At 43.6% G+C, this 23,735-nt stretch overlaps 1 protein-coding gene across 2 annotated transcripts in view; it reads left to right on the top strand.

Annotated features, from left to right (window-relative positions):
- The window catches only part of LOC117369099 (multidrug resistance-associated protein 1-like), a 201,235-nt gene that overhangs the window by 45,146 nt on the left and 132,354 nt on the right, over positions 1-23,735 (top strand). For both annotated transcript variants that reach the window (XM_033963097.1, XM_033963096.1), the window contains exons 2-5: positions 4,265-4,441; positions 7,999-8,124; positions 16,890-17,027; positions 19,569-19,694. In XM_033963097.1, the coding sequence (XP_033818988.1) occupies positions 4,265-4,441; positions 7,999-8,124; positions 16,890-17,027; positions 19,569-19,694 (567 nt within the window). The remainder of the gene's footprint in view (positions 1-4,264; positions 4,442-7,998; positions 8,125-16,889; positions 17,028-19,568; positions 19,695-23,735) is intronic.

The following is a 23,735-nucleotide window of genomic DNA, read 5'->3' as shown; positions in this document are numbered from 1 at the left end:
CAGAACCCCACCGACCTTCCCACTGTGAGACTGACATACCTCCGCTCTGAGGCCTCCTTAAAGCAGCAGGGAAGGGAGTTGCTGAATTGATGAGTCCGATTTTTTCAGCAAATCAGTCAGCGCTAGTGTCAAGGATGGAGTCAAGGAGTGTCGGGGACATTTGAGGGGGGGGGCTTCTGGGGTTAATCTTAGGGCTTATTTTTGGGTTAGGGCTTATATTAGGAGCATCTTTAAAGATCATGCTAGGGCTTATTTTGGAATAGGTCTTATTTTTGGGGAAACAGGGTAGTATACTATAACTGCTTTTACTCTAAATAGAAAGTTTCAGTAAACTGCTTCAGATTTCAGAACCTTTCTTGGCAGCTTGTTGGACCTCTTTGGTGAAGGCACCGTTGATTAAAAACCTTTCACCTGAATTTTACAGTTTATAAAAACAAGAATAGAAGCCTATATATATATATATATATATATATATATATATATATATATGTGTATATATATCTGATAAGGAATGGATAATGAGGCTATTTTTTAAAAATAAGTTAAAAAAAATTTTTGGGCAAAAAATATTGACGTTTCCTGATGTCTCTAAAGATACTCAGAGAAGAAGGCGAGAATTTTTGTTGATGAGACCCGCAGTAACTTCTATTGGTGGAGTTTTTTCCTGTGCTATCCATGGCAAGTGCATAATTAAATATAAATCCTTTAAATATGTCTTCTTTGATCCATCCCAGTCGACTGGATTTTTGCCTCTAAAACGCCTTGATAAAAAGAATAAGTTATAACAACCTCTAAATGAAGAATTAATCTCCTACCATTACAGGCTGTCTTTTTTCCTTTTGATTTCCTTTTGATTTAAGTATATTGAATTTATTATGTTTAGTCACTCAGTTGAATCTTGGAACCCCTTATAATTGAGGTCCTGAGAATGATAGAAAATTGTTTGATATTTTTTTAAATTTGATTTAGTGTTTTCATGACTCATATATTTGAGATTTTAATTTCTGTCAATCTTTCTGTTCAAGATGATTATGCTTGGAAATATATTTGAAAAATTAATAAAGAAGAAGAAAAAAAAGTAAAAATTTTATAAGTCTGATCCTGCGGCATACAGTGAATAATAGGAAAATACCAATCACATATGGAAGAGGAATACAGGCGTGGCACCTAGAAAACATTACCAGAAGCAAAAAAGAAATTGTTCAGTAGTTATTCTTTCCGTCTCAACAGCTGGATTTTTTTTTTGGGGTGGTTATGCAAGGAGATGGTGAGTCAGAACTATGATACAGGAGAAGTTAGATTTAAAAAAAAAAAAATCTCCTAGGCCAGTGATGCAGGCTTTCAGGCCTCAAATGCCACAAATGGCCAGGTTTTCAGACATCCCTAATGAATATGAATTGACTGCTAAGAAGCCATAGAATCTACTACATTTAATTGTATATTTATCATCACAATTTTAAATATCAGTTTACACTAATACATTGAGAGCCTTCCCCCCCCCATATAACGAGTATTCAATCAATGCCTCGTTTTTTTCCACAGATTTCTTCTCCAATACAAATGTCCAAGGTTACACTCAAGCATTCACTATGCTGCTGTATCAGTCTTCAACACTTGACTTCCTGGATCCCATCAAAAGACCTGTCTGATAATATTCTCCATGATTCTCCATGAAGTTGAATCTCAGCAAACTCTCATAGTCAAACCCATTGGACATTTGTATTGGAGAAGAAAGTTGTGGAAAAAAACTGATGTTCTGGTGGGGGTTGGGACACGGGCGGTGGTGCAGGCATTACTCTTGCTTGGGAGGCAGGGAAGTAGCACTATCAGAAATTCTAGTGAGGCACGGGTGGGGTTGCAGGCACGGGTTGGGGCATTGCCGGGGTGCGGGCATGCTCTATCGTAGCAGCAAAAGTCTGCCAGTTGGGGGAGGCTTGCGGTGGAGGGATAAGACTACTAGGAGGGAGAGTGGTAGGACATCACAAGGGAGGAATGGTAGAATATAAACCCTCAGTTTATTTTTTCCTTAAAAAAGGGGGCAAAAATGGTACCTCTTTTTATATTCAGATAGGTTTATATTCGATTATATACGGTAAAAGGACCCCTAAATGTTAATAATACTTAGGTAGTTAATAATACTACTTACGTAATAAAACTACTGAAACATAAATATATGATTGATAGTTCTTTTTCATGGACTGTACTATTTTTGAGAAGAATGTTGTTCTCTTTTCCAACTAGCAAAATTGCAGAAGCATCCCATGTTGAGCTTTTCATGTGGCACTTTTCAAGTCTGGTATAAATTTATTTTAATTTTTTTAAGGGCTTTTTTCCCTCGCCTTAAATTTTTTTTTCTGTCTCCTACTCCAACAAAGAGCGAAAACGAATGTGTATTTTTTCAAATCTTTTTTATTATTATTATTCCCATGCTTTAAAAACATATACTCTTTTCAACTTGAAGTCACTTGCTGCCTCTTTTACAAAGCCGCACGGCAACGGCCCCGAAGCCCTTTAAATCGCTATGGGCTTCGGGGCCATGGACTGAACTTTTAGAAAAAAAACCTTTTTCTTTTGCCCTATATCAGTTCCCTCTTAATTTTTCTCCTGCTGCTTTTGTAAAAATTAAAATGGAGTGGAACAGCTTTCTACCTAGATATGATCAGTTTTTCTCCGCACCCTCTTAATTGCTTTTAAAGTGCACCTCTCACTGGGTATTAGGTCATATTTCAGTGCATATTTGGTAAAGTTAAGTTGGTGTGGGTGGGCCCTAAGTCTGACTAAGCAGAAAAGACAATAACAAATCTTGGTGATTTGCCAACTCTTTGCCTGGTTATTCCTAAATTTCACTCCTCAGGCCAACTCTGGAACTCAGCTCATTTCAAACATGACCTTGTTGCTATCATAAATTTTTTTTCATTTGAACCCATCTATATGCAAGCTATTTTCATGAATATTCTGAGCAGACCAGTTTGATTTTCTGCAGTAGTATTAAAGGTAGGAAGCATTTGAGCAGCTTCTCTGTTTTAATTTATTTTTGAACTCTGTGTTTGTCTTCCCATTTATGTTTTTTCATATACAGTATCTCTAATAGCTAATAAATCGCCAGCACCACATTTCTCCTGTTCTTAGAGGCTGACACATTCCAATACCTAAAAAAAAACCTGATTTTTTTTTTTGGTCTGGTCATTTTATTTTTTTCATTGGGTTGGTCCTAGTTTCTGTTTTCCACTTTGTAAGCCTTTTAAGTTATTTTCCATGGTTAGTCTTACCCTTTTTTTCTTCCTGTCATCTTCCCTTTTTTCCCTATATCTTTGACATTGCTCTTTCCGTTTTTGGGGTTTTCCCTCTATTTTTGTATTCTCTGCCTCGATCCATTTATATCTAGATTTTAGTCTTCGGTTTCCTTTTCAATCTCTTTGTAGCATTGCATTGTCCTCTCCTTCTCCTTCCCCCATCCTTTTATACCCCCTAAGCCTTTGTCTGCTCTCCATTGCCTCTCACCCCCTCAGCTCAACTCCTTTCCTGACCTTCAGCCCATTCTTCTCTCTCTCACCCTGCCTCAAATTATCCTCTTTTTTTCCCCCCCATATTCTCAGCCCAATTTCTACCTTTCCACATACCTTTGGGATACCCGTACCTTTTTTTTCCACCATCCCCCATTTACCGCCTCTCCACCTCTCTCCATGTCTCAACCTCTCCCTTTCACCCTTCATCTCCCTTATCTTACTTTCATCTAACACTTTACTGTGCAAGAAATAATCATTTATACAAACATAGAAATAATCTGAGAAAGTTAAGTAGTGTGTGACCTGTTTTAATTCAAATAAAATAACTGGAGCTGTAGTGTTAAAATAGTTTAAAGTTGTATGGCTAAGGTGTTTTTCTTTGGCATCTTATAGGATTATACCAGTGGTCTCAAAATCAAACCCTTTGCGGGGTCACATTCTGGATTTGTAGGTACTTGGCCTCAGAAAAAAAAAAAACAGTTAATGTCTTATTAAAGAAATTAGAATTTTGCTTGAGGTAAAAACTCTTTATAGTTTATAAATCTTTCTTTTTGGCTAAGTCTTAATAATAATATTGTAATTTATAGCTAAAGAGACATATGATCAAGAAACTGTTTTATTTTACTTTTGTGATTATGATAAACATACTGAGGGCCTCAAAATAGTACCTGGCGGGCCGCATGTGGCTCCCGGGCTGTGAGTTTGAGACCACTGGATTATACGGTATTTAATTATTTGTCTGCTTTGTCTTTTGGCAGGACTGGAATCTAACATGGTACACAGAGAATCCAGATTTCACCAAGTGCTTTCATAACACTGTTTTGGTCTGGACCCCTTGTATTTACCTCTGGGTGTGCTTCCCTTTCTACTCTCTCTATCTTCGTCATCGTCATCAAGGCTATATCAGAATGTCACATCTAAACAAAACCAAAACAGTAAGTGCTTCTTTACAGTCTCATTTCCAGAGTTTCCTTTCAATTGAAAGGGACTTGCCTTATGCACATTTATGCAACGTAGGTATTTAAACATCTCTGTTGTATCTCCCCTCTCCTGCCTTTCCTTCAAAATATACATATTGAGATCTTTAAGTCTGTTCCCATATGTCTTATGATGAAGACCATCAACCATTTTAGTAGCCTTCCTCTGGACTGACCCATTCTGTTTATATGTTTTTGAAGGTGCGTTCTCCAGAATTGTACACAGTATTCTAAATGAGGTCTCACCCGTCTTACAGAGACATCAATACCTCTTTTTTCCTTCTGGCCATTCCTCTCCCTATGCACCCAAGCATCCTTCTAGTGTTTGCTGTTGCTTTTTCAACCTGTTTGGCCACCTTCAACACCTTAAGATCATCACATACTATCGCATCCAAATCCCGCTTGTCTTTCATGCACAAAAATTCTTCATCCCCTAAACTGTACCACTCCGTCGGGTTATTGCAGCCCAAATGCATGACATTGTATTTCTTGGCATTAAATCTTAGCTGCCAAATCTTGGGGAAATCAGAGTATATTATGTAACAAACCCTTTTAAAGCATTTGTGGCCACCAGTGGACTCCTTTTGATTCTTTTCTGCTGAGGACATTATTAAACATCAAAGATGGGTTTTCCTTAGTATACTAAAATTCACATAACACACATGCAAATGTTTGTGTGAGAGGAAACTGTATGGCTGTTGAGCAGTTGTCTGTGGAGTGTCATCGATGATAAACTCTCGTTCCATGATCACATAAGTAATACAGTTAAACAATGTTTTTTCAAACTATGTATGATACGTTCGATTTCAAAATTTCTCGAGCCCAAATCTATCAATATATCAATCACTCTCTGGTCATTGCCAAGCTCGATTACTGCAACTCTTTACTAATCAATATTACGCAAAAGGAAAAAAGATGCCTTCAAATAATACAAAACACTGCGGTTAAACTCATACACAATGGGAAAAAATACGATCATGTCACTCCCTTATTGATTAACTCCCACTGGCTCCCAATTAGCCATCGTATTACTTTTAAAATACAGTCAAACCTCGGTTTGCGAGTAACCCGGTTTGCGAGTATTTTGCAAGACGAGCAAAACACTCAGCAAACTTTTGACTGGCAAACTGAGTGTTGACTCGATTTGCGAGCACCCCCCCCCCCCCCCCCGATAACCAGCATCGCTGCCCCCCACTCGCAAAGGCCCCCTTGCTCCAACCGGCACCCCCCCCTCGGCGAGAGGGAGAATTAGAAGTCTTTAACAATTTTCTAAAATCAGAATAAGTACCCTCTAATATTGATTTTCCAAGCCACGTATTCAATTTAGTGGCCTTTAATGAAAAAATTCTGTCAAAAAACTTCTTATATTGACAGGATTTTATAGAAGGATAACTAAATAGATTTGTTCTACGTGTACTTTTATTAGAATAGTTCAAAGAAAGTTGAGAAGCAAGATAACCTGGTAGCATCCCCAAAACTGCTTTGTAACAAATATAGGAAAACTTGAACAGAGCTCTGGACTCTACTGGCAACCAGTGAAGTTTTTGATAAAAGGGGGTAATATGCTCCCATTTTATTAGTCCAAAAATGAGGCGAACAGCAGTGTTCTGGATCAGTCTCAGTTTTTTGAGTATTTTTTTGTAAGCCCCTAAGTTTCAGAGTTATGATTTAAATCAATTCTGCCTATTTTTGTAAGAAATTATACATAGGAGCAATGGAAGCTCAAATGAGGGGCCCGTTGTAGTCTCGAGACTGCAACGGGAACTCATGGCAGCCATTTTGATGACGGCTCTGCATGGGGCTGGAACATAGGAAGATCACTCCTGCAACGTGTCACTACTAGACCACCAGGTAAGGTCCAGGGAGGTTCTGACAGCCTAAAAATAGAAGAAAAATTAGACAAAAAAAAATTGCGAATAATCAAATTCGCAAATATGGAAACCACGAATCCGGAGGGAGAGCTGCTGTAGCTTTCTTAAGGGTTGCTATGTGCGATAATATCTACTGATCAAACTGTTTAGTTTACTTGTTACGGATGGTTGTCTAGTGGTGGAAAAGCATGTTAAATATTGTTGCTTTGCTATAGTGATACCTTGTGGGTTGCATTCTACTGGAAGTGACATCTAATATTATCAAAGTGGTTTGGTTTGAAAATAATAAAACTGATGTTTAGAAACTGCTGTATTGAAACAACCCCCCTCTCATGATCAAGTCGGATAACATGCATACTTGCACACAAATGCACATGCATGCAGATGGTTGTAAAGCATTCCACGAGCCATGCCGTGCATGCTTTCCTTGTATAACTGAGAGAGAAATTATTCCTAAAACTAAATATAGTTGTGATCTATGTATGAACTGGTACTCTAACCATAGCAATACGTGATTTTAGGGTCAACTGTAGCCCAGATCTAGCCTCAACATTTCTGTGTGTACATACGAGGGGCTGTTCAAAAAGTTCCAGGACTGATTTTATAAAAATTTATTAATCTAACAACTAATGCCATTGGGTCTCTTTCAAATTACTCCCCTTCCCTAGGTATACACTTTTCCCAACATCGTTTTCAAACGCATCGTTGCTGTGCCAGATTTTGCTTTATGTCTACAATGATGTCAAATTACTTTCCTTTCAATGTGGATTTAAGTTTAGGAAACAAGAAGTCAGCAAGGGCTAAGTCAGGAGAGTAAGGTAGCTGGGGAAGAACTGTGATCGCTGTTTTTTTGTGCAAAATTTGTGAATTTTGATGCATTCACAACACCTTCCATGACTCATGACATGTCTCCCAGAAGCCACTTTCAACATTTCGTAAGTTTCTGTAGCTGTCTTACCCAATTTAAAACAAAACTTCACGCTGTAGCGTTGCTCATTGAGGTCGTATATGATGAAAAATAGCTGGTCACAAAAACACACGTAGCTCGGAGACAAAAACAGATCTCGACAAACAAAAAGGAGGTTACGCGTGAGATTTCAAGCTACTCAACGCCACCTAGCACGTCTCAAAAGAACTTCCCGCTGACGTGCAATTCAAACTGTCCTGGAACTTTTTGAACAGACCTCATATATGGTGGCGTGATGCATTCATCAGGATGGCATTGTACCCATCCACAAGTACATCGGATTTCAGTACTCCAGCTCTGTGGCCATGTGTGTAGATGGGAAGGCTTTCTGCCTGTAGAAAGTATATGGGAGTTTAGAAATAGGTGGTGCCCTAAGGGCTCCTTTTATCAAGCTGCGGTAGGTGGTTAACGCGCGGGAATACCGCGCGTTCAACCGCCTGGCCGCGCTAGTCGCTAACGCCTCCATTGACAAGGCGTTAGTTTTTGGTGTGCCGCGGGGGTTAGCGTGTGTTGAAAATGTCCGATGCGCTAACCCCTGTAGCGCACCTTGATAAAAGGAGCCCTAAGTATTTTGCAGAAGTATGATCCTATAGTAGAATTTCTGCTTCGTTGTATGTAATTATGTGATCCTCAGGTGCATATATATGTTAAAATGACTACTTTATTTCCTTCTTCAGGCCTTGGGCTTGTTACTGTGGATAGTCTGCTGGGCAGACCTTTTCTACTCTTTCTGGGAAAGAAGTCAGAGTATTATTCGAGCACCAGTCTTTGTAGTCAGCCCTACAGTTCTGGGCATAACAATGGTAAGTGGAGCCTTTTAACATTTATTTTCTGCTTAACCCACAGAGCTGTAGTTTATGTTATTTTATTGTTGCTATTTATCTGTTGCTCTTCCTCTAGTTGCTGGGCAAACAGCGTACCATTCGTTGTGCAATGGTATTAGGTTTCAACTAGAAGATTAGCTTTTTATTAATAACCCAAAAGAAATGGCAATTGCTTTAGAGTCTAGCTTCTTGAACTATCTTGATAACTCTGAGAAAAAAAAATGTACTACTCGTATGATGCTGCAGATCGGCATAGACCAGCTGCAGAAATGCTGAATCATGATACTACATTGTGTAGGAAGGGGGACGATGTAGGCTGGTTTAAGAACTTGAACTCCAGCTTCTTTACAAGGACTGGTGGAGCTGACTCGTAGTGCAAATTTACAGGAATGCTATTATAGAGCGTTGTATCGAGCTTACTTTTCGCAGAAACAGTTGACTTATTGTGGGGAGCAGTTTTCAGGGCCATGCAGGAAATGTAGTCAGTCAGCTGGGACTTTGGAACATATGTTCTGGTGGTGTGCACCTATTCAGGGTTTTTGGAAAGAGGTTACCGGTTTTACACGCAGGGTGGTTGGGGCTTCTTTTTTTGGTACAGGTGCTGGATTTACCTGGAGTCTTTGCGGCCCTGCCTAAGGAGAAAAGATTGTTATCGTAAAATGTGTTTAGTGGCTAGGACATGCATTTTGCACTGGACTTCAGAGGTGCCACTCAGTGAGTGGCACTGGAGAGCTTCCCTTAATACTTTGGCAGGATGGGAGGCCAATGGAAGTTCAAGTCAATGCGTAAAATAATCTGTACCTTTTATGAAAGTGTGAGGACAATATTTAGATATCTTCGACCGGGCGCAGTTTATTATCTAACGAATTGTGAGGGGGAGGGAGGAGGGATGGGGGTGGAAGAAGGAGAGGGGGTTGAGTAGGGTTTTCTACTGTTTTGGTGGGGTGGTTATTTACTGGATAGTAACTTTTTGGGACCTGTATACCCGTTAATAAGTAAAGGGAGAGATTAATCTCTTGTTATCTTAGTTGTGGTAACTTGAGTTGTATTCTGTTTGTTTGGCTGATGCTTACTTCTTTGTTTGGCTGTACACCTCAATAAAATTGTTGAAACGTAAGAACTTCTGAGTCAGGACAATCTTATGAGTCATACAAATGCTGCCTTTGAAAGGCTTCTGCCTCACAAACTACATCATACCTGGGACAAATCATATTTTCCTGTGTCTTGGTTTAACCAGCATATCATCCTTGTTGAAGTTGTGACTTGCATTAAATCAGGTTATTAAAAAAAAAAAAAGTCAGCTGCCAGCCTTTTACACTATAAAAAATATAGCTCTTTATGACTTTTGTAGATACAGTGGTACCTTGGTTTACGAGCATAATTTGTTCCAGAAGCATGCTCGTAATCCAAAGCACTCATATCAAAGCACATATCCCCATAGGCCATAATGACAACGCTAACAATTAGTTCCAGAACCCAAAAGGTGCCGAGGAAGTGGCGAGGGGTGGCCCAGGGGTGTGTACCTGTTGGGTGCCGGGTGCTGCAGTGCCGTCTCCTCCGTCTGCCAGCTGCTGGAGAACCTCGCAGTACCGCTTCGAGGGAATGGAGAACCCCGCAGTGCCGCTTTGGGGGGATGGAGAACCCCGCAGTGCCGCTTCGGGAAGATGCCTCTTCTGTCCGCCAGCCGCTGAAGAACCCCGGAGCCCACATGGCACCGTTTTAGGGGGATTCCTCTGCCACCACTGGCCAGCCTTTCACACTGGGTGCCTTCTGCATGTTGGAGAGCCTATGAGAGCCCACGCAGCCGAGTGCCGTCCCACCTGCACATTGCGTATGATCCACGCACAACGTCGATGATTGACGTGCGTGATCATATACAACATGCAGGTGGGACGACACTTGGCTGTGTAGGCTCAGATAGAGGCTTTCTAACATGTAAGTGTAAGTGCTCATTTATCGGGGCAGTGCTCGGTTTGCGAGACGAAAGTTTGCTGAGTGTTTTGCTCGTCTTGCAAAACACTCACAAACCGTGTTACTCGCAAACCGAGGTTCCACTGTATATGTAAATCATTTTTTTAAAATTGATGAAAGGAATATACAACTACAATTTGTTCAAGGCCCAGTTAAAAGCCCACCTCTTTGAGAGTTCCTTCGACTCCTAACTCCTCTCATCTTGGGTATTGCATTCCCAACCCTATATGTCATGTCTGTCTGTCCAAGTTAGATTGTAAGCTCTTCTGATCAGGGACAGTCTATAAATGTCAAAATGTACAACGCTGCGTACACCTTTCAGCGCTATATAAGTGGTAAGTCCCCGAGTTACAGATGCCCGACTTAAGTATGACTGGTACTTAAGTACGCGGTTGTGGCTTCATTTGATTTCACTGAGCCAGTGGCATAGACTCCTACACTTCTACAGCAGATTCAGGAATGATGCATGGCCACATTAAGAACATTAAGCAGCTCCTGATTGGATAAGGTCCGACTTAGTGCAGGAAGAGGCAGTCGGAGCATACAGCGAGTGATTTCCTGCACTCACTGCACTCTGGCTGCTCTCTCCTGCCTCTCCGGCTGCCTTCTCCTTGTCGGCGGTTTGTGGTCAGAAAATACTGTGAATGACCGGGACCGCGAACTGCCGACTGCGAACGACTGGGGGAACACTGTAAACAAAAATTAAACAAAGACAACTATGTTGAAGTAACAAAGGATGTCAACGGGCCCCAAACCAGTTTGCAAATATATATTTAGATGTTTTATCTACCTGTAGTTAAGATTTCATTCTTCCTTCCCCCTTAAAGTCCTCGTATCATCTTGATTTTTCATTTTATCTCCTTTCTGTTTCCTGCTGTTACCTGTCTAGCCCTCTTATTCCTACCTTTGTTTTATTCCTTCCAGTGCCTCCTTTCACTCACTCTCTAGTTCCCACATTTCCATCTTCTGTACTCATCCCCTCTCCACTTCCAATCTGTTTATTCTGTCTCTTTTTTTTAATTTTTTTTTTTTACTTCTTCTATTTCCACCCTCTCCAAAGTCCAGTCCTCCTCTTTTTGTAGTAGGGAGAAAGGGGAAAGTTTCAGTCACTTCAAAGGCAAAAATGTAGCCACATTAAAGCCCTGGTGGCCACCTCATTCTGCTGTCTTTTGGCTTCTGCTGTTTCCGGCTCTTGTCCAAGACAAACTCGCAGTAGGTTGGTTCTCCAAAATTTAGGCAGGATGATGGGTTGCAAAACATTTGGGTGATGCGAAGGAGGACCTGATATTTGTTAAAATAAACAACCTATGGAAGTTTTAAAACTCTTTAAAACATAATATAAAAATTTACTTCTATATCGCAGTACCGTGAAGCATACAGTTTACAAAAGTTAAAAATTACAGTTAAGTGAAGTATTTTAATTACCTAAATATCTAGTAAACGGATATGTTTTCAAATGTCTCCTTAACAATTGATAGGTACTAGAAATCGCGATTAAAAGATTTAAATCCTTATCCCAAGAAGCTGCTTGATAGGACAGAAAGCGATTGATGGTATCTTTTGAATTTACACCCTTTGACAGATGGAAAAGTGAATAATACATGTGAACGTCTAGTGTGTTTAATATTAGCAAATATAAACAAATCCACAAGATATTTAGGTGTAAAACCGAACAACACTTTAGTTTATAACAAATGTAACTGAACTTGAACTGCACCCAGGTCTCTATTGGCAGCCAATGGAATTTGCAAAAAAAAAGGAGTAATATGATTGAAATTTTTCAAATTGAAGATAAGTTGAACTACGTTCTGAATAATGCATAGACTATGCAGTAACTTGTACCTGGGTTTATACTTTAATTGCCACTCTCCAAGCAAGTATAGAATGTTTGTCGTGCACTGCATCACCTGTTAACTAAATACAGTTTATTGAAAGCCAAGCCGGGAACTTTGTCAAGCTGGAGCTGTCGGTTTTACTGCAGACTGAAGCAAGTACTGTTTAAATGAGCTTCAGAAGAAGTATTTCAGCATTTGTGCTGTTTCAGTAATTAATGCTTCTTATCAGTCAAATGAGTATTTATTTTTACTAGGATAAATGAAAGAAATTGAGATGAGACAGTGTGATAAGTTTCTGTCTCATGCTAAGGACCATGAAACGGGCCTGTTTTGGTAAAATTCTCTTCCACTGAAAATAAGGCTGTGCTTTTGCAGTAGCTTTCACCATTGGCATCCTCCCAGATGATGGGAGTCTTGATTTGAAGTTATGTGGAATGTTGAGAGTTGTGGATGCCAAAGTTTACACTCCTTGAACTGGAAAATTAGTTTTAATAGCATAAATTATTAAGATGTTGGAAAGTATGCATATTCCTTTCCATTATACATTGTGAATGGGATGGTTGTGTCGAGGTGGAGCTGCTGCTTGAACAGGCCTCATGATCCTGGGTCTCCCCATCCCCACACATTTTTTTTCAATATGATGGAGATAATATAATCATACAATGTTCTCTCTATGGCTTTCCTTTCTGTGAATGGCATTACCGTATTTTCACGCATATAACGCGCGCGTTATACGCGTTTTTACCTACCGCGCATACCCCTCGCGCGTTATATGCGTGAGCGCGGTATACAAAAGTTTTAAAACATAGTTCCCACCCCGCCCGACGCCCGATTCACCCCCCCAGCAGGACCGCTCGCACCCCCACCCCGAACGACCGCTCGCACGCGCTCCCACCCGCACCCGCATCCACGATCGGAGCAAGAGGGAGCCCAAGCCCTCTTGCCCGGCCGACTCCCCGACGTCCGATACATCCCCCCCCCGGCAGGACCACTCGCACCCCCACCCCGAAGGACCGCCGACTTCCCGACAATATCGGGCCAGAAGGGAGCCCAAACCCTCCTGGCCACGGCGACCCCCTAACCCCACCCCGCACCACATTACGGGCAGGAGGGATCCCAGGCCCTCCTGCCCTCGACGCAACCCCCCCTCCCCCCCAACGACCGCCCCCCCAAGAACCTCCGACCGCCCCCCAGCCGACCCGCGATCCCCCTGGCGACCCCCACGACCCCCCCCACCCCCCTTCCCCGTACCTTTGGTAGTTGGCCGGACAGACGGGAGCCAAACCCGCCTGTCCGGCAGGCAGCCAACGAAGGAATGAGGCCGGATTGGCCCATCCATCCTAAAGCTCCGCCTACTGGTGGGGCCTAAGGCGCGTGGGCCAATCAGAATAGGCCCTGGAGCCTTAGGTCCCACCTGGGGGCGCGGCCTGAGGCACATGGGCCCAACCCGACCATGTGCCTCAGGCCGCGCCCCCAGGTGGGACCTAAGGCTCCAGGGCCTATTCTGATTGGCCCACGCGCCTTAGGCCCCACCAGTAGGCAGAGCTTTAGGATGGATGGGCCAATCCGGCCTCATTCCTTCGTTGGCTGCCTGCCGGACAGGCGGGTTTGGCTCCCGTCTGTCCGGCCAACTACCAAAGGTACGGGGAAGGGGGGTGGGGGGTCGTGGGGGTCGCCAGGGGGGTCGCGGGTCGGCTGGGGGGGCGGTCGGAGGTTCTTGGGGGGGGCGGTCGTTGGGGGGGAGGGGGGTTTGCGTCGAGGGCAGGAGGGCCTGGGATCCCTCCTGCCCGTAATGTAGTGCGGGGTGGGGTTAGGGGGTCGCCGTGGCCAGGAGGGTTTGGGCTCCCTTCTGGCCCAACTACCAAAGGTACGGGGAAGGGGGGTGGGGGGGTCGTGGGGGTCCCAGGGGGGTCGCGGGTCGGCTGGGGGGCGGTCGGAGGTTCTTGGGGGGGGGGCGGTCGTTGGGGGGGGGGGGGTTTGCGTCGAGGGCAGGAGGGCCGGGGATCCCTCCTGCCCGTAATGTAGTGCGGGGTGGGGTTAGGGGGTCGCCGTGGCCAGGAGGATTTGGGCTCCCTCCTGGCCCGATATTGTTGGGGAATCGGCGGTCCTTCGGGGGGGAGGGATGTATCGGACGTCGGGGGGGGCATCAGGCTTTCAGGATGGGGACAGACCTTCAAGGGGGGACAGTGCACGGAAGTCAGGGGGGGTGAACGGAGAGTCGGGACAGCGCACGGAAAGTCAGGGCGGGCGAAAGGAGCGTCGGGCAGCATGCGCGGTATACCCGTGAGCGCGGTATACCAAAGTTTTTGTACATATCATCGTGATTTCTGCGCGCTATACCCGTGTGCGCGTTTTATACGGGTGCGCGTTATTTGCGTGAAAATACGGTACTTTACCTCTGAGCTCTAGCCATGCCCAAGCTTACAGTTTGGTATTCTTTTCTAGTTTTCCAGTAAGGTTCAATTCCAAGACAACCGACAAATTCATTGTATTCTGCACTTTAAATTATCTTGGCCCAGATTTACAAAGCTCCAATATCATTGTAAAAAAATATTGTGGCGGGAGCAATTTTTCTTTACTGGCAATGCTAAGCACAATAGCATGCAAATTATATGCATTATATTTGTGCAGAGAATCTCCCAATAAAAGGGTAGATGAACTGTGCCTGGTGCTTGCTCAAAATAGCAAGCACTAAGCACAGCTCCTTCCTCCTTTCAAGCTGCTCTCCCTTCCCCAGTCAACTGAGCCACGGGATTCCCCTGCTGCTCAGCTGTCCGGGACAGGAAGAGCAGCTTTTTTTTTTTTTTTTTTTTTAACAGACACAGATGTACATGTGTTACACATGTATAACATCTGTGCTTATTTAAAAAAAAAAAAGAAAAAAAAAGGCATGCCAGGACTTCCATGCCAGAACACCCCCCCCCCCCCCCCCCGGAGGATCAGATGCCCACTCCCTGCTGCCTCAGCAGCCACTGCCCTGACCCCTCCCCCAACACTCCTCAACCTCGTACCTTCTAATGAAGATTGGTGGGAGGGATGCACATTTCCTCCTGCAGGCAGGCCCTCCTTTTCAAAATGGCAGGCCTTCCCCTTCCCGGTGCATCTTGGGACACATTTGGAAGGGCCTTGACTGGCTCAGATGTGGAAGGCCCCTCATCAATCAAGGCCTTAGGTCCCTCCCAGTGCATCCCAGGATACACCAGGAAGGAGAAGGCCTGCCATTTTGAAGAGATGGGCCTGCTGGTCGAGGAAGTGGGCCCTCCTGTCAGTCTTCATTAGAAGGTAAGGGGGGCAGAGAGTGTTTGGGGGGGTCCATGCAGCGGTGGCTGAGGCAGAAGGGAGTGGGCATCTCCCCTGACAGTCTTCATCAGAAGGTATGGGCCCTCCTGTCAGTCTTCATTAGAAGGTACCAGGGGGAGGAGTGTTTGGGGGGGTCCAGACAGTGGCAGCCGAGGCAGGAGGGAGTGGGCATCCCTCCTGCTGATCTTGAAAAAGAAAGTATGGGAGTTGGGGGAGCATCGGGGTGAGGTGCATGGATGGGGGAATCAATGGGAGGGAGGGTGGATTTAAAAAAAAAAAAAATTAAATGGCTGTCGGGACCTTTATAGCTAGGGTGGGCTGTCATAGCCTTACTTTCCTGTCAGTGCCTGAGCCAAACAGTGTTCAGACACTGACAGGCAAGAAAGACTGCAACAACACAACAGAATTAAATAACAAAACAGGCAGGCTTGAGATGACGGCAGTAACGCTCAACCATGAATGGTGATGGCTGCTACCTCAATAAAAATTATTAAAAAAAAAGACTGCAATAGCTCAGACCTTGTCCAGTAAAGTTTCCATGGGAAACCCTGCTGTGCATTCCACAAAGTGCTCATTAGAATACTAATGAGCTCCTTGTAATGCATTAGCATAAGATTCTCGGTGGCTGCTATGGACGTTCATGGAGAACCCCTTTGTGCATCAGCAGGAGAGTTTCCTTTCAAGTGAGACTGGTTAAAACCAGTCTTACTTACAAGTAAACCTTTAATGCATCGGGGCCCAGGAGTGTAGTCTGTTCCAAAATTAAGCAATTTCCAGCTATCTGGAGTGCACGTTACTTATACTGTACAAATTTGTTTCCTAAATTTGTATTTATAAAAATGACCATTGTTTATAAATTGCTTTTTCTTTTGAATTGTGTAAATTTGAATTTTTAATATGCTGTACTTAGGAAATACACACAAAAAACTCCAAAAAAGAAACTGCCAAACAAAACTTAAAAGGTACCACAAAAAGGCAGAAATAGTCAAGGGTCACAAGAAGCACTCAAAGGAGATCACTATTGCCAATAAAACTAACAATAAATAATATATTGAGTGAAACGGGGCATTCTCAGTGTGGGGAATCTGGGACAGGAGGAACAAACCTCCACCACAGAAGCTGACCAAGCAGGAGCAAAGAGCCTCTATCCGCACACCATCATTGAAAACCTCACGTGTGCATAAATAAAGTGACAGTGAGCAGTGAAAAATAAAGACTGCTTATAACAAACTTTTAAATAATTGCTAAAGTGAAATCACTAAGAGTGCTCCTTGCAAACCCCCCCCCCCCAATCAACCCTTGACTATTTCTGCCTTTTTGTGGTACTTAGGAAATAGCATTTCATGAACTCTAATACATTGTTTTAAGCAGTTCTGGGGGGTATACAATGCTCCTTCTTATCCAGTTTGTCTGTCCTGACTAGATTGTAAGCTCTTTGGAGCAGGAACTGTCTCTTCTATATTTTGATATACTGTGTTGCATATGTCTAGTAGCACCATAGAAATGATTAGGAATACCAGATGTATTGTGCAGAATGTTTAGCTCTCTGTTATCAATTAAAAAAGAAAATGTTCTGGTTGTATGACAGGGACATTATCTAATGCAGATTGTAGTTATTGTGTCCTTATTTCTCTACAGTTGCTCGCTACGTTTCTTATTCAGTATGAAAGAATGAAAGGCGTACAGTCTTCAGGAATTATGCTGATCTTTTGGTTCATAGCATTACTATGTGCCATTGCAACTTTCAGGTCCAAAGTTTTGCACGCCTTAAATAGCGTAAGTAGCATTTTTCATTTGGGGAAAGGCTGTCGGTGCCTGTTTGTTCTAGATTTATATACAGTATTTTGAGGGACTTATGAACTGTCTGCATTTTTTTTTGAGTGGTGGGGAGAAAAACCAGGAGGTCGAATGCCATGTCTATCCACAGGATTTCCCACTGTGTGAGAACGCAGTATCGTGGCACTGCCAGAGGATGTGATCTTAGTATTCTTGAAAGCTTTGTTAGCAGATACGTCATCCCTGCTCATCTTTGCTGTTTTTAACAATTTTTTAATATTGGTTCAAATTTACCCTTGAGCTATTTGAGGGCAGCTTTCAAATCTGCATCCCCCCACCAAAGAATGTTTTACCCATAAGGTGTGTTTCCGGAAAATCTGGAGAAATACTGTCTAGTAGGATTTTCAGGATGTCTGTAGGATGACATCATAGTAGCACCTTTTTAGGGTGCACTAATTTAGTTGTTTGAGCTTGTTTTCCTCTCTTTATTTCTAGCTTTAAACTCTGATAAACAGAACTATGGAGGTTAAGGTTTTTTTATGTGTGTGTTTGGCGGGGAGTTTTAACATTATTGTAATGGAATGGGGAGGCATTTTGTATTTTCATTGTGAACGAAGAGGTGGCATCTTTATGCTTCAGATATGTTTTCATCATCACTTGTATTTGGATTATTTTTGAGGCAATGATTAAAAATGCTTTCGATTATCTGAAATTAATATATATGAAGTAGACTTGAATGCTATGGAGAAACAAGTACCGTATATATTTGAATATAAGTCAATCTGAATATAAGTCGAGACCTCCATTCCCCCCCAAAGGAGGAAAAATGGTTGACTTGAATATAAGTCGGGCGGCTTAATATTCAAGTGCCCTATCCTGCAAGGCTCGCACCCAGCCCCCTCCCTGCCAGGTACTGCACCCAGCCCCCTTCCCTCCCTCCCAGGCTCTCCACCCTGTCCCCCCTTCCTGCCTTGTCCATCATACCTAATGTGATCATTTTTTTCCCCCTTAAAACGGGACAGGACCCCCCAGCCCTCCCCCGGATCCCAGAACACCCCCCCAGAACCCATTAAATATAGTGCAAAATATAAATAGCAGATTTAAATGCTCAAAACTGACACATTTTGATCACTAAACTGAAAATAAAATAATTTTTCCTATCTTTGTTGGCTGGTGAGTCTCTGGTTGCACTACCTTCTGACTGTGCATCCTTTCTTTTTTTCTTTCATTTCTTTCTTTCTCTTTCCCTGCCCCTCTTTCTTTCTTCCTTTCCCCGCAGCAACAGACCAAGTGCGTGCAATGACTGCACAAGCCTTCCCTCCCCCCCATGTCAATTCTGACGTCAGAGAGGAAGTTCTGGGCCAGCCAGGCAGCAGTTGGCTGGCCCAGAACTTCCTCTCTGATGTCAGAATTGACGTGGGGGTGGGGAGGTTTGTGCAGTCGCTGCACACACCTGATCTATTGCTGCGTCTGCGTTGGGGAAGCAGGGAGAAATCCTGGGCTCCACGATCACCTGTCCTGTTGTCCCCATGCACAGCTTCGGGAAGCTCTTTATAAAAATGGGACATTAGGTGTCCCAAAACTGCGTGGGGACAACGGGACAGGCGATCTAAAAATGGGACGGTCCCGATCAAAACAGGACATATGGTCACATTAATCATACCTCCTCTGCCGCTGGAATCCCTGGTGGTCCAGCGGTGTAGCGGGCATGAGCAAGCTTTCTGCACTCCTGCCCCACTGACTTATTGCAGGTCTCCGCCAGGCTCTGCACCCAGTCCTCCCTCCCTGCCCTGTTCATAGTATCTCCTCTGCTGCTGGAATTCCTAATGGTCCAGAGGTGTAGCGGGCAGGAGCAACCTTTTTGCACTCCTGCCCTGCTGCTAATTCAGTTGGTCGCTACCGCAAGTTTGGCTTCAGCCACTGAGCGGTACTGAGCAGGAGTGTGCTTTGGCGCTGTTGCTCGGTGTCAGCACTAAGCGGCTTCCTGAATGGTTTTGCGGGAGGGAGCTCATTAAGGCTACAACAGCTCAGACCCTGCCATAAAGGTTTGCACGGTAAAACTGAGCATTCCTTCCTGTGCATTACACGGAGTGCTCATGAGAATACTAATTAGCTCCTTGTAATGCAACAACATAGGATTCTTGGGGGCTGTGACAATGATCGTTAGCAGCCACGGAGAATCTTTTTGTGTATCAGCAGGGCAGCTTTCCGTGCCAGTAAGAGTGCTTTAACGACTTTTACTGCCATGGAAGCTTGTGAGCATCAGAACCATGGTGAATTTTTACTTAGTAATGCACAGAAGTTGCCAAATGAGCCACCAGGCCAGCTCAGTTTGCACATTTTAAACACGAATGATCTTTCCTTATGACCAAAAAAAATTGTGTACATGTAACTAGACAATCTAATTTGCAATGATCATAGCTTTGTTTACTGGCCATTTGCCAAGAAGAATGTGCTGTAGGCAGTCTAAAAATATTAAAAGAAAATATTGCAACATCTAAGCTGATTCACTTTTTTTTTTTTTTTTTTTTTTGTTTCTAGGGTGCTGATATTGATGTGTTTCGTTACACCACATTCTTTATTTATTTTACTTTGGTGTTGATAGAGCTTTTATTGTCCTGTTTCCCAGATCAGCCTCCCTTGTTCTCTGAAAGGGTTAATGACCTGGTAAGTGACCCTAAATTTCTTGCTGATCCCAAATAACTTTATTTCATAAATAGCATTGTGAAAAGCTACCAGATATTCTGTGTTTGTGCTGAGTCATGCTAGTCATGCATCTCTTTCCAGTATGCTTTTTAGTAACAAGACTGTTCTCACTATTCAGTAATATTAAAGTTAAGAATCATGGGACCTCTTTTACAAAGCTGAGATAGCAAAGTCCTGCACAGCAAATATGATGCAGCTCCTAGGAATTGAATGGGCTGCGTCACATTTGCTATGTGGGAATCGCTATATGGCTCAGGGTTTCCCTCCAATATTTCCTATAAAAAAAAAAGCAATCAAACCAGGAAAATGCATAAATTAAAAATTCCTAAATAGTGTGCTTAGGCTCACTTGATGGATCTCAGAAGATCAGCAGGTGATTTCTAAGAAGTTCTGCTTTTTAATGTGTATACCTAACTAACTAGCGTTTTTGGCGCCACTCTGTTCGTATTCACAGACATTAGGAGCATTGTTTAAAGACACTTTTACTATTTTTAGTCTACATTTGTTTACTGAGACCATTGTATCCAACTGGACTCCTGAAGAAGGCGTGTTCTCTGAAACACAGACCGTGGAGGGTCTGGTAGGACTATAGATGTGGACTTTTATATTTGTATTTATTTCTGTTCATTCTTTTAGAACATAAGAATTGCCACTGCTGAGTCAGACCAGTGGTCCATCGTGCCCAGCAATCCGCTCACACGGCGGCCCTTAGGTCAAAGACCAGTGCCCTAACTGAGACTAGTCTTACCTGCGTACGTTCTGGCTCAGCAGGAACTTGTCTAACTTTGTCTTAAATCCCTGGAGGGTGTTTTCCTTTATAACAGCCTCCGGAAGAGCGTTCCAGTTTTCTACCACTCTCTGGATGAAGAAGAACTTCCTTACGTTTGTACGGAATCTATCCCCTTTTAACTTTAGAGCGTGCCCTCTCGTTCTCTCTACCTTGGAGAGGATGAACAACTTGTCTTTATCTACTAAGTCTATTCCCTTCATTATCTTGAATGTTTCGATCATGTCCCCTCTGTCTCCTCTTTTCAAGGGAGAAGAGGCCCAGTTTCTCCAATCTCTCACTGTACGACAACTCCTCCAGCCCCTTAACCATTTTAATCGCTCTTCTCTGGACCCTTTCAAGTAGTACTGTGTCTTTCTTCATGTAAGGCGACCAGTGATGGATGCAGTATTCCAGGTGAGGGCGTACCATGGCCCGGTACAGCGGCCTGATAACCTTCTCCGATCTTAATTATTCCTAGCATTCTGTTTGCCCTTTTTGCTGCCGCCGCGCATTGCATGGACGGCTTCATCGATTTGTCGATCATCATAATAATAATAATTTTATTTTTATATACCTCCTAACCAAAAAATGGTTCTAGGCGGTTTACAACAAATAAGCACAAGTCATACAGTGGAGAGTAATTTTAAAAGGAAAAAACAATTTAAAACAAAATACAATAAATAAGAATTGGTCCTACAGTAGAAAATATGATTTAAAAGAAAAATGCAATTTAAAAGAATGGTTCTAAGCAGATTACAACAAATAAGAACCGACCATACAGTAAAAATACAAATTAAAATAAGATACATTGCATGACGGAAGCATAGAATTATTAAACGAAACAACCAGTTAGGATACAAGTCTCTTTCCTGGACATCCTGTATTCGTGTATAAGGTTTTTGTTACCGACATGCATCACCTTACACTTATCCACGTTAAACCTCATTTGCCATGTCGCTGCCCATTTCTCGAGTGTTGCAGGTCCTCGCAGTCCTTCTGCGTCTTCACAACTCTGAATAACTTCATATCGTCTGTAAATTTAATCACCTCGCTCGTCATACCAATTTCCAGGTCGTTTATAAATATGTTGAAGAGCACGGACGGGTCCAAGCACTGAACCCTGCGGCACTCCACAGTCTTTTGCTTTTATCACATAACTAACACTATCCTATTATTGCTATTGCTAGAATTTAATTTGCATATCTCCAGGTTTACCTCATTGTCCTAATAATGTATTGTATTGCGCTGGTATTTTGTTATTTTGCTATTGCTGTGCAGTAATATAAGTTGTCTATTTCAAGCTTTGCTTGTTCTACATGGCCTCTTCACATCTCATGTAGGGTGTTGTCTTGTGTGCCACCATCCTCTTGGATTAAGTGGACAGGTTGAACCTGCCCTCGTCTGTTTTTTAATTACACAAACTATTACCATAAATGCAACTATAAATACTTAGGGCTCCTTTTACTAAGCTGCATTAGGGCATTAACACGAGGAATAGCGTGCGCTAAAATGCCGCACACGCTAGATGCTAACGCCAGCATTGAACTGGCGTTAGTTCTAGCTGCGTAGTTCAGGTTTAGCACGCGCTAAAAACGCTATCGCAGCTTAGTAAAAGGAGCCCTTAGAGTATGGCATAACCAAGACTAATCTGATTTGTCCTTTTGCGAGCCAGACTTGCTTGGCAGAATCTTACTATCCTCCAAATGTTTGTGATGTTGCATTGAATAATACATTATTTTTAAAATCTTTTCCTTTTCCTTGCTACTGTCTTGTCTTTCTTTTCGCTTTTAGCATGTTCTGCTATTGTGTGCTAAACATTTTTCATCTCCTAGTACCCCTTGTGAAAGCTTCATGATGTCTTTTTCCTATAAATGTTCAAATATTTCTAAGAGGAGGAACTATTAAATGCTATATAATTAAACTTAATATTATCCCAGGACAAGCAGGCAGCATATTCTTGACTGATGGGTGACGGCACCGACGGAGCCCCGGTACGGACAATTTTAGAGTGAGTGCACTCTAAGAACTTGGAAAGTTCTAGCAGGCCGCACCGCGCACGCGCGAGTGCCTTCCCACCCGACGGAGGCGCGCGGTCCCCAGTTTCTTAGTTTCCGCGGCGCTAAGAAGACGCACTTTCAACGGCTGTTGAAAACTTTTTTCTCATTCGCCTTCCCGCTCGCGTAAACCTTTTCGGAATTTGTATTTCCCTTTTTTCTTTTCTTTTTTTTTATAATATAAAAAAAAAAAAATTCTCTTTTTTTTTCCTCTCTTTTTCGGGTTCACCCCGGCGGGGCCTGCTGCCACCATCGAGGCCTCGGCCTTCGATTTGGCAGAAGCCGTTTTCACGTTCATGCCCCCCCAACCCGGTTTTAAGAAGTGCCAGCGGTGCGCAAGGCCCATTTCCCTCACTGACCCGCACAACTGGTGCTTATAGTGCCTGGGTCCTGACCATCGGGCGTCCACCTGCACCCGCTGTGCCACTCTAAAAAAGAGAACGTTAAAAAAACCGCCAGATCCAACAGCAACTTTTATTTGGTACCGAGATGTCGGATTCGGCGGCACCGGTCTCGACTTCGGCCCCGACGCAGTCGGCACCTACCTCATCGACGCTGCGCGACACTGTGCCGGCATCGCATCCCTCAGGTAAGCCGGCTAAGAAGCCTTCCCCGCTGGAGCGTCCTCCGGACTCAGTGGCAGCGAGCCCAATCCTGCCGACCTCGAGGCGCCCGCGGAAGCGCTCCGCTCCGATTGAGGTTAGCCCTTCGACCTCGGGTTCCTCTTCGGAGTGTAGAGCGGCACCAAAGGTACCGCAGAAGAAAAAAGCGGTACCGGTGCCTTCGCTGGACGAGCGAATTGCCGCCGTCCTGCAAGTACAGCTCAAAGAGCAATTGCAGCAGCTCCTGCCTGCTCTTCTGACACCGAGCCTTCCAGTCCCGGTCCGGTCTGAGCTACCGGTACCGGCAGTGGAACAGCCTCTTTTATCGGCATCCACTTTGTCAGTACCGGTACAAACAGCTTCCTCGGTATCCATGCCAGTTTTAGCTCCGGAACCGAGGTCTTTACACCAGGCAGTGCAAACTTCGGCACCGGCACGCCCGATGACATCTCCCGTTACCGTTTCTCAGAGGTCTGGTAAGTTGACTCACAAAACTCGACACCTAGAACCCTCCACACTGGAGTCACGGGACCTTAGCTTTCAAGTGAGGGACCCTGATCTGTGGGGTGATTCAGAG

This window comes from Geotrypetes seraphini, chromosome 11 (genome assembly GCF_902459505.1).
Source record: "Geotrypetes seraphini chromosome 11, aGeoSer1.1, whole genome shotgun sequence".
NCBI classification, from domain to species: Eukaryota; Metazoa; Chordata; class Amphibia; order Gymnophiona; family Dermophiidae; genus Geotrypetes; species Geotrypetes seraphini.
This window is presented reverse-complemented; position numbering and strand designations above follow the sequence as displayed.